Genomic DNA, 12,255 nt, shown 5'->3' on the forward strand with positions numbered 1-12,255 from the left:
TATACAAATAGTTTTTATTTAACATGCATAAAAGCGAGGGTGTCGGAGGACATTTGCTCAAGTATTTAAAAAATTTTCTAAATTGCTTTTCACTCAATGTTTATAAAGAATCTTATATTAGCGAAAATGTTTAAATTCAGAATGAGTTCTTTGGTACTCTACTTTGGTTGTAAATCCCACCACTTCACGGAACTACAATTTTGGCCTAACTTAATTTTCCAGATTGGCGTCACCATTCTTACTTGAGTAAAAGACGAAACACCTTCGCATTTATTCATTTTTGTTCATTGGACGGGAGTTGGTTTATTCGCCTTGAAAAGTCAACTAACTTCCGATCAATAGCGATAATTACTTGTTATTAATCTGTTTCAAAAATTGAAATTTTGTTATTTACGTTGTAAATTCAAATCCCCGTAAAACATTTTAATAATTTACATACATGTTACTTTAAAACACAATTTTCGGAATTAAACTTCCTACGTACGGGTTCCCTCTTTTTTGCTACTTCTATTAAATTTATTAGGAGGTAATATAATCGATATTCCTTTAGTAAATAAATTATATATATTATATATGTACATTTGGTGCAACCGATTGCAACCAAAAAGGGAGGTGTACAACTAAATGATACAGAAGTCCTATATACAAAATTTCAACGTTCCGACTCTACTCGTTCTTGAGTTCTGCGAGATATATACGTAGGTATGTATAGACGCCATAAAAAATCTCTTCTGAATACATTTTAAATCTGTTATATAATTGGCTTGAGGAAAAAGAGCCCTTTATTCTGTCCTTACGTACAGATATCACGCAAACGCATCGTTAAATTGCATTTGATAGCTGTCAAAATGGATATTTTCGTTGAAATATGGCACCCGGAATTTTCCGTGATTACAATACTTCCTTTACTTCATAAAAGGAAGTAAAACGTTAACTGAAATTAAAGGAGTTGCAAGTTAAGTACAAAAGCTATATTTTCCCTAATATTATTATATTAAAACCCTTTTAATTTGAAATTCAAGTATTTCCTATTTTAGCTATTTTGCAATGATATGTTTCCAAAACTTCCTTTTGTGCACCCACATAACCTTCTATTTCTTCTTACTCCGGTCTTCTTCTTGATGTTTCCGTTTCCGAAAAATGTCGCTTTTTTTTCCAAGAATAACTAATTCTTTATGGAATTCTTGATTTTTTTTACTTATTTTACCTCGCTGGAAACTCTATTCGGTTTAATTGCTGCAGTAGGAACGCTTCCGTCTCACTTTTCTTTAACATATTCTTTCTTTTTTCTTTTAATATGTGTAACGTGCAAAACCTTTACTGATACTACCATAAAACAAAATTTTTTTCAAACTAAAACTTTTTTTGCAAAAGCACATAGCTTTAAGCAAGAAATTATTTTTATTAAATTTATTGAGTTTTTATACGACTACCCCCTTTTTTGTAAGCAATAAGTATTTAATCTAGTTATCATGACTTAAAGAAAGTTGACCTAATTAAACGAAGTTTCTCGAAAACTCCCGGAATAAATATTCTGTAGAAGAATTACCTTGCTAAAACGCTACTTGGAGAAAACTAAAGAGTAACTACTATTTCACATGAAGCTCCTTTATGATAACTTTCATCATCTCAATAATGGGATGTAGCTAGTTCATTTCAGTCGATAAAGCATATGCTGCGCAATCGGTACAGTGGTTATTGTCGCTGACTGCCGTGTCGAAGGGCCCGAGCTCTAAGAAGGCATGAATGTTTGTAAATGTATAGTGTCGGTGCGGCATGGCGGCACTCTAAATATTCGGCGAGCCGAAAGTCCTCTGGTGTGGTTTGGTGGAAGTTGAGAGAGGTGGGAGATTTTCGAACCCGTCCCCTTCCACGGGATGCTCTCTATCAAAACTGGTGCCGATATTGAGCTAAATCGCACTCTCACCTGAATTTTGCTCAAGACTGTTTCCAAGGGAAGGCGTAACCAAGCGATCCTTGCCACAAGGAATTTCGTGGACCTAGGGCTCACTACGTTAGACAAGTGAGCATAAGCAGCCACAACTTTAAAGCATATGAGTATCCGGTTCCATTGCATAGTAACTAAAATCATTACTATAAATTCTTGTTAATTATAAACTTAAATTTAGATCAGTAAGATGCATAAAATCATGAATAAGTGACTTCGTTTAAGATACCATGGTTTAAATATTTAAGATAACATCATTTAACATCGTTTTAGGGTTGCTGAAAACCACAAACGAAGTCGATTTTATAACAACCATTCGATCATAAAACAAAAGAGAAAATTATCATTTATTAAATACAGAAAGTGTAACATTAAATAAGAGACTAGACATGCTTTTGATAATGTAAATTATCTATTATCATCAACAAGGCAGAAGGCAACTCGTATCAAACAATCAACAATTACCATTCACATTAATGAGTGCACAGCTTGAACGACATGTAATTTATGAGATTAAAGAAGTTTAAATAAAGTCACTAATAATGATAATACAAGATAATGCTATACATTCTTATGTGACTGATGAAAGTAAGAAAAAACTAAATATGAAAATATTGATGAAGTTTTTTTTTTTTTGAAGTATGAAGTATGGAATATGACTTTATAACTAACAAATGGCGTACATATGATGAATAGGGGTACATGAAGTTCTATATTACAAGTAATTAAACAGGATGAATAGTTATAGATGTATAATTCTTCCCATTCGAGATACAAAGTAATTTTACAAAAATAGGCTCCTCATTCGCAACAATACAGTGTTGTATGCTTATTAGCGCAAAAGGCCAATAGTCTGAACGGGCTATTAGTCTCAAAACAAGATTTTGCGACGTGCACTATAAACAGCTATATGACTTTTCAAATTGTTGCCCGGAATGTTATCACACTGTATTATTTTTAACAAATTAAATAAGGAAAAATCTGCGTATACGTATGTTTCTCGCATTTGAAAAAACGACGGTACCTAGAATCATCAAATTTTGAATAGCGTAGTCTTTCAACCGAACATGTGCTCCTGAAAATTTTTGACTGACTAATTCAACGATTTGACAGCGGGCAGTGGCAACACTGTAACAATAACGAATAAAACCTATTTATCTTCAGCACGACTGATTATCAGAGACTATATATCAAAAATTTTATTATAAACTAAAAAACAAAAATAGAAAATATATGCCGACACTTAATACTACATCCAAAATTCTAAACATATGTTATTAGGATGCTTATAATTTTTTTTAATTTTGCTGTTGAATTGCTTATGGCATAAGTGCGAAGAAAATAATGTTTAAATAAGCTAAAAAGTAAAAACGAAATAAGTGAGCAAGAGTGGGTCCAGCAGCAAACTGGTATATTGCGAGCTCAGCAAAAGCATAAAAAAACCTCAACAAACCTTTTGAAACAGTTAAAATCTGAAACCTTTCAGATTTCTTTATTAAATATTTTTTGCTAATCAAATTGCATTTCCTACAGAAGTTTTAAACTTTGCTTTGAGTATTTAATGATGTTTACCTATATGTAATTCATTCATTGGAACTTTTAGCATTTCGCATTCTGTGTGAATAAATTTTTATACAATTTTTATAATAATATGTTTTATCAAGTATTTTTTCCCATACGTTTTCTCAAAATGAAAACAAATCTGTCAGCTACACTCTGAAAGTTGTCAAAAGAGAGGGGTGGAAGAAAGAAGTTGTATTCTCAGTGCATTAATAAAGTTCTGTAAAAACAAAAGCGTATCAACAAGCTTAAAATTTCTTAGAATGTTGCAGTTTCTTTTTATTTTGGAAACAAAACATCCGTTTTTCAAGTTAAAATAAATTCTTAATCCTGAGATTTCAATCCTGGAGATATAAGCACTGAGGTTTTAATCAAAAATCGAAATTAAAACACGGATATTTTACTTAAATTTCAAAATCTTAAGTTTTAATTCCACTTGGAAATTCTTTTCCGCATCACTTAAAAATCAAAAGTTTGAGTTTTCAATTCAATGCTGCAATGCATTATAATGCAAACTAAACAAAAATATTAATAGCGGAGCCTAAGAACATAATACTAATTAAACACCAGATTAAAACTATTTAACATATAAAGCAACAAATACAATAAAACAGGAACCCAAAGTAAATTCGGGATCAATAAAATTTAGAAGTTTCTCCCAAGTGACTTTAACAGCTGTTAAAATTGAAAACTAAAAAACATCAACTAAAGAGCACAAATGTAATAAAAATAACTGTACATTGATTGGTCAAAAATTAACGTACAATCCGCTGTAGCTCTTTCACTTTACTGAACTACAGTCCTCATTATTTCCATGATATATGTCATTTCCATTGACTGTCTTTTGCTCTCAGAATCGAAATTAAACAACCAGGTTTCATTGTGTGTGATGACTCCGTGAAAGCATTCTGGAAAATAACAACAGAAACTTTCCAGAAAATCAGCACGTATATTCTTTCTGATTCACCTCATCTCCTTTTTCAGGAGCCGTGGAACATAACGACCACAAAGTTTTCTATATTCCAATCCTTGAATAAGCATTAACACAGATATTTTTGTCATGCCTATATTCTCCACGATCTATCTCGTGATGATGCATCTATCATTTTGAATGAATTCCTTAATGCTCGATACTTTTCATCGGCTGTGAAGGTTGAAGGTCTTCGTGACTGTGGCTGGTTTAGTATGTTTCAATCACAACCTGAAAGCCCTACGCCATCAACAAGCATTACTTCTGTTCATTGGATATTCCCAATAGATAGCAATAGCTTATTGTAAAGCAATGTTAATAAGTTATCATAGCAATATAATCAAGTTTGTAAAGGAATTCGATAACTACATTTTAAAGCAATAAGGTATCATGTTGATCATCTATGTTAGCTTACAAGCAAAAACAAGAAACAAAAAATAAATAAATAAATAAATAAAAATCTGAAAGGTTTCGGATTTTAAATTATATCCAAAGAGACGTTTTTTAACATTTTGTCTGTTACCTTTATTTATTAAATATCACGTTCTTCGCACTTAAACCATAAAATTCAGTTCAAAAGCAATATCGCAAAATAGTTTTAAATTGAAGCATATATTTAAAATTTCCGATTGAGAGTCTCACGCGCTGGAGATAAAAATGTTAATAAAAAAATTCGTTAAAGCTTTACAAAATATTAAATCGATTATAAAACAAATTCCAAATTTCAAATTTGGGATTCCACATGCCCATATTCGCAGTAGGATTACGTCATTCAAAATTTTATGTACCGTTGTTTTATCACAATGCGAGAACTATACATACATTTATGCAGATTTTTCATTATTTAACTTCTTCAAATATAATGCAGGATTCTAACATTTGGTGATAACAGTTTGTGAAATGGACATTTATAGTGAACCAACGCAAATCGCAAAACGAAAACAATAGTCCTTCAGGGAAAAAGCCGCTTCGGACTAAAAATTAAGATAAGTGTTAAAGGACAAATACGTTTGTAAGGATCTTAAGTTTTACTAACGTTTATTTTATTTTAAATCTTTACTATCACTTCTTATTTTCTACTTCCGGCCAGAATTATAAGCGTGAAGGAGTTTTATGCAAAGTTGTCTGGCGAACGCCAAGTATTTAAGTGTGGCCTTTTTGCCAAGCAGAAGAGAGGAAGCCGTGAGTTCGAAGCAGGCCGCTTACCTTAGAAGTTACGCAGTTGCTACTTTGCCTTCCAGGCCAGAGGTTTTAATCCTCTTGATAAATTAAACGTATTGTAGTGTTCACAGTCTCTGTGCTACATACGCTTTCTGTTATTATAAGGCCAATCTTATTCTAAAGTTAAATTAGAGTTTAGTTTTATTTTGATATCTTTTAAGTTAGACCCCGAGTGGAGGGTCATTGTATTCCGAAGTACGGAAGTCATTGTATATAAAGAAAAAAATAAAGGGTTTTGTATACCCTTCGTCTGTATCCTGTCTACTTACTACAATTAGTGAACATAGCTTTAGTAAGCTCTCTGTTCTAGTCAGGTCATTGTATGTTTCCGAAGAAGGTTAGAAGAAACATTGAACCTGATAGTGGCGCCCGACGAAGAATAACCATGGCCGAGTTTCAAGAAGAACCTGTGCTGCCTGCAGAAACAGCTCAGAATCCAGAAATGCCAGCTGCCGCCCTGGAAGGATTTGGGTATATTGTCCAGACCATGCGCGCTTCGATGAAACCGGAAGCAACGTTTAATGGAAACTCACAGGTAACCAGTTTTTTGGAAAAATTGGATGACCACTTCATGCTCTACCCCGTGCACGAGTTTCAAAAAGTTACCTTAGCTACCAGCGCTTTGAGGGGCCAAGCGCTTAACTGGTTCAAATGTATCGGCAGAAGTCTCTTGGGTCAAGCAGGAAGTCCCACCTATACCTACGAAAATTTCAAGACTGCCCTACTAAAAGCCTTCCCTGTTGTAAGGGATCGTGCGAAATTAGAAACAGAACTTTTCAGTATATATCAACAAAGAATGGAAAACCTCTCCAGGTTTATTTTAAGAAAAATTCACGTTTTCAAGCTCTTGTATGGAAACCGTCCGGATCCTGAAATAATTCAAGTGATTTTGCCGAGGTTACTACCCCAAGTGCAAGACTTTATTGAATTGAGAAATCCGACTACACTGGAAAAATTATTTGAGCTAGCAATCCAGTTTGAAAGTAGAAGAACGGCGGACGTCGAAAGAAGACGCCAATATCAACAGCGAAACCAATTTGGTACGCCAAGACTACAGCAAACTCAAGCACATGGCTACGGAGAAAAAGCGAATCAGTGGGCAAGGAAACCCGAGCATTCAAAAACAGCCGGCGAACGTCGACAGTTCAATAGCAACCCAGGAAAAAAGTCTCAAGGCCAGTGGAGAAAGAAGGAAAGCACCGAAAGAAAAAATAATTTAAACTAAAACGGATTTCTGCTGACGAGAGGGTGCGGAAATCCGAAGGCCACGAAAACCCCTCTTCCTACAAGTTAAATACAGTAATGGTGAAAAATTTAACTCTTCCGAAGATTGAAGTCTTGGTAAATAATATCCCGGCCACCGCACTCCTGGATACCGGCGCGCAGTGTTCCTGTGTGGCAGAAGTCTTTTTTAGAAAGTATTTTCGCAAATACCGCATATATAATGCGGATAATACAACAGTATTAGCGGCGCAAGGAGAACAATGTAAGTGCGTAGGTAAAGTACCTTTGTACATCCGTATCAAGGACGAACAAGTAAAGGTGATGTTTTTTATAGTAAAGAATTTGCAAGCACACTTAATACTAGGAATAGACTTTCTTTCAGACGCACAAGCTACACTGGATTTTAATGAAGCGTCTCTTAAGCTGACGATGCAACCAGTGTGTGTAGAAAAGGTTGAACCGCCAAGGGTAAATCTCGACCACCTGCCTAATGACGAGCAAGATAGAATCCGACAAGTGGTAAGTGAATTTGCTTCCTTATTTAGTGATATTCCAGGATTTACCCAGGTTACTAACCATAGTATTGACACCGGAGATGCATTGCCGGTTCGTCAAAAACCATACCGGTATGATAAGAATAAGGAAACAATTATAGAATGGCATATTACCGATATGCTACGTAAAAAGATCGTAACGCCTATCTCAAGTAGTTATGCTAGTCCGGTGGTTTTATGTAAGAAAAATAATGATTATCATTTGGAGCATCCAAAAAGGTGGAGATTCGCTATTGATTACCGTAAATTAAATTCCATAACGAAATATCCGGTATATCCGTTACCGATTATAGAAGAAATTTTAAGGAACATAAAATCAACCAAATTTATGACAACTTTAGACTTAACGAATGGTTATTTTCAAATAGGGATCAGGCCTGAGGACGTGCCTAAGACTGCTTTTATAACCAAGTCTGGCACTTATGCATTTTTGCGAATGCCGTTTGGCCTTTCAGGCGCCCCAGCAACATTTCAGCGATGCATGGACATTGTGTTAAGACCTGTTCTCGGAAAGTCCACATTTATCTATTTAGACGATATCATTATTACTAGTGATAATCTAGACCAACATGTACAGGATTTAAGACAGGTGTTTTCTTTATTAAATGAGGCCGGTCTAAAAGTTAATGTCGAAAAATGCAAATTTGCAGCCCCTGAATTAAAATATTTAGGTTACAAAATATCGCAAAAAGGGATCGAGACAGATGAATCAAAAATAATCGCTGTACAAAAGTATCCGACTCCAAACACGGCAAAGAAGCTCTCTTCTTTTCTAGGACTTTGTTCATATTATAGGTCCTTTATAAAAGATTTTGCGGCTATCGCTGAGCCATTGTTAAAATTAAAAAGGAAAAAGGCAAGATTCTCGTGGACGGCCGAAGCCAATAGTGCTTTCGAAAAATTAAAACAAGCATTAACGCAAGCCCCTGTGTTGAAATTTCCTGAAAAGGATGAAAATTTAGAAATTTCAGCGGATGCTTCGGATTATGCGGTAGGAGCGGTACTTTCGCAAAATCAGCAGCCAGTAGCATTTTTTAGCCGAACTTTAAATCAAACACAAAGAAACTATTCCGCGACCGAGAGAGAGGCACTTGCAGTTCTGTTAGCAGTGCAAAAGTTCCGAGTCTATTTTGGAAAGGCGCCGATAACAGTATATTCTGATCATGCGGCGGTAACTAGATTGTACTCTGGAAAAAATTTATCCCCAAGGTCAATAAGATGGGCACTCAAGCTGCAAGAATATAATCTGGTAATCAAGCATACCCCCGGAAAGGAAAATATCGTAGCAGATGCCCTGTCACGAATTAAATTAGACGAACAGGGTAATACCGTAAAAGTTGCAATGCTGACAGCGTGTACAATAAATTCCCGAGAAACTGTAATAACCGAACTGGGTAAGGATCCTGAGTTTGGAAGTATTTATGAGTATTTGAAGGATCCTGAAAATTTTAGCCACCAAGATATTGTGGCGATAAGAAATAGGGCGGCCCATTACGAACTAATAGATGGTCTATTATTTTATACAAAAACTACGAATTCCAACAACGAATTTCGACCTGTTATCCCAGCTAGTCTTAGATTAAATATCCTGCAAGAGCTCCATGACAGCCCTTTAGCTTCTCATGCTGGTATTCGAAAAACTACTCAACGCGTACGCGAGGCACTCTACTTTCCTGAACTGCAAAAGTTAACAAGGGCGTATGTCCAGTCCTGCCCAACATGTCAAGCCGTTAATTATATTAATTTCCGCCCGGCCGGGTTTCTAAATAGTATTAAATCCGAATTTCCAAATGAAATAATCGGTATCGATTTATTGGGCCCTTTCCCAAAAAGTCAGTTAAACAAAAGTCGCTATCTCCTTGTTATAGTTGATCATTTTAGTAAATGGACCGAAATTGTTCCCTTAAAACGAGCCTCCGCGAAATTAGTTACCGATTCTATTTTAAATAAATATATTTTAAAATACGGGGCGCCCCTAAAAGTTATATCGGATAATGGTCCTCAATTTGTAAGTAATATATTTGAAGACATGTGCCAAAAACTGGGCATACGTCATTTAAAAATGGTCCCGTATCGGCCGCAATCAAATATAGCGGAACGGGTCAACAGAAATATAGTGAAAATTATCCGTAGTTATGTTAAAAATTTTCATAAAAGCTGGGATAACTATGTCAATGAATTTGCTTTCGCCCTTAGGACCGCAAAACATGATACAACGGGCAAAACTCCTGCTGAGTTATTTCTAGGCAGAAAGATTATAACACCGTTAGATAAATTATTTTATGTGCAACAAAGAGCCCCAGAATTTAAAATGGGTGATATAGAAAAACTAATTAAGGAAGCAAAGAAGAATACGGAAGTAGCACAAAGAAAACAGAAGCTCTATTATGATTTGAAACGACGGGGAGTAACTTATAAAGTAGGGGATGAAGTACTAAAAATTAAGCATTCACTTTCTTCAGCACCAGAAGATAAAACTGCCAAATTTTTCCCACGCTTTGAAGGACCATATGTTATAGAAAAAATAACTCACGCTGTTGTAGTATTAAAGGCAAGAAATGGCGAAACCTGTTCCGCAAACATTGACCAGATAAAACCATTCTATGACCGTAATAAAATGCAAATCTTTTCAGATCTTTTGCAGGATCCGGTACGGCAGACACCGCAGGTACAAGTTCCAGAGGTGGGAAAACGACAAGTACAAGGGCAAGCCAATGAGAGACAGAAGCAAGTGAAAAGAAAATTGCCCCGCGGAAAAATTGAAGGTACAAAGAAAAAGAAGCCGTTCCACCGTCCAAAAAACAGAGTTCACGAACACCCCCAGAATGAAGAAGGGAGAAGGACGACGTATGTGGAAAAGACCGGGAGAAAGGACGGCAACTATAACCCGGCTGTGAAACGGAAGATTGACTCATCCGACAGAACTCTCCGCAGCAAAAGTCGCCGAACTGCGGAAGGGCCATCAGCGGCGGAGGAAAAAGTACAAGAAAAATTTGAACGGCCAACAACGAGGTCCAAGCAGGATCACGACAGAAGTTTCCCGGTTCCACCAAGACCAGCTGCCTTCAAACGGCCAAGACCACAAGCAGAGGACAGAAGGAAGATGTTCAAGGGTGGCCGTAGTGGTGAAAAACGGAAGCTTCCAGAGGAAAGCACTGAAGGGCGAGCCCGTACAAGAAGGAGGATCAACCAAGCTACGGTTTGCAGCACCTTTAAAGACTGGGCCCAGAAAAGGATGTCTGAATATTACAAAGATAAGTAAAATTTTGTGTTACTTTACAAACTTAAGTTAATCTTTCATTCTTACTGCAAGTGGCAGATTTGAAGAAGTTTTACCTCATGCGAGGTCTACCTTTATCGCCAAAAGGGCGAGAAATGAGTTGTGACCGATTTTCTTATTATGTTTTTCAATTACTCGCGCGTAAAACTAAAGTTGATGTATAATAGCGTTGTATAAAGACTTAAATATTGTAAAAAGTTATTGTATAAATTTTATTTAAAACATTCTAACAAGAAAGAAGTTTTAGTCTGAAAGACTTTTTGAAATGTACTATTATTTCAATGTAGAAAGAATTGGCACTTGCTTTGAAAAGAATAGAAGTTAACAATGTACTACTAATGTATGTTTTCAAATGTGTAAAATTAACGGCATCTTGATATGTTCTTGTATACATGTGAACTGTTATTTTGAATGTTTAGAAATACCGTGATATGGTAAAAGTGAAAGTAATGTTAAAAAATTTGTTATTCGTGTGACTGTAAAGATTAAATCATGGTGAATATGTGTTAAAGGTTGAATGATGTAGTTAGGCTCTCTGACGCTACACTTTAGAGTTAGCCACTTTCAGAATAGTACCTCAGGGTCTAGAGTTGAAATTAGGGTGTGTTAAGAGGTCTCGTATGTTGAATTTTAACACGTTAGTGTTTTGATTATAGGAGGAAGTGTTGAACACATAGACAGAAACACATTCGTGTTTGGTGTTTTTACAACACATGTCAGAGAGCACGGGGAGAGATAATTAAAATAGTCATGAATGAAATAAGAATGTTAAGAAAAGTATATTCTATATGTTATTTACAATGTCATTCTGTAACATTTCATTAAACTAGTTTTCCTTCCAGATCTCTGGAAGGAACCAGAATTGAATAAAGCTCCTGTTTTGATGCAGTACAGATGAAAAAGAAAAAAGATTGTTGTATATTCCGGGAGCTGCTATTGTAACAAATTTCTTTCTTTTAAAATTTTCTAGTTTCTAGCTAAGTTATGTTTGTAAAAGGTTGGTCTCGCGTTAGTTTCTAGAGCTAAAAGTTTTCAACAAGGTCGTTTTAGACCTCAGTTTCAAACTAATTAACTCTGGCGGGAAGTATGTAAGGATCTTAAGTTTTACTAACGTTTATTTTATTTTAAATCTTTACTATCACTTCTTATTTTCTACTTCCGGCCAGAATTATAAGCGTGAAGGAGTTTTATGCAAAGTTGTCTGGCGAACGCCAAGTATTTAAGTGTGGCCTTTTTGCCAAGCAGAAGAGAGGAAGCCGTGAGTTCGAAGCAGGCCGCTTACCTTAGAAGTTACGCAGTTGCTACTTTGCCTTCCAGGCCAGAGGTTTTAATCCTCTTGATAAATTAAACGTATTGTAGTGTTCACAGTCTCTGTGCTACATACGCTTTCTGTTATTATAAGGCCAATCTTATTCTAAAGTTAAATTAGAGTTTAGTTTTATTTTGATATCTTTTAAGTTAGACCCCGAGTGGAGGGTCATTGTATTCCGAAGTACGG

The 12,255-nt window shown here is 35.6% G+C and overlaps 1 protein-coding gene across 1 annotated transcript in view; it reads left to right on the top strand.

The window, feature by feature from the left end:
* LOC118189622 (uncharacterized) overlaps window positions 1–12,255 on the top strand; it is a 152,226-nt gene that overhangs the window by 121,728 nt on the left and 18,243 nt on the right. The window contains exon 4 of the mRNA XM_085821437.1: window positions 10,312–10,324. Within this exon, the coding sequence (XP_085677563.1) occupies window positions 10,312–10,324 (13 nt within the window). The remainder of the gene's footprint in view (window positions 1–10,311; window positions 10,325–12,255) is intronic.

Source organism: Stegodyphus dumicola, chromosome 7 (genome assembly GCF_044657685.1).
Source record: "Stegodyphus dumicola isolate Sdum_Otavi_A_Nest chromosome 7, ASM4465768v1".
NCBI classification, from domain to species: domain Eukaryota; kingdom Metazoa; phylum Arthropoda; class Arachnida; order Araneae; family Eresidae; genus Stegodyphus; species Stegodyphus dumicola.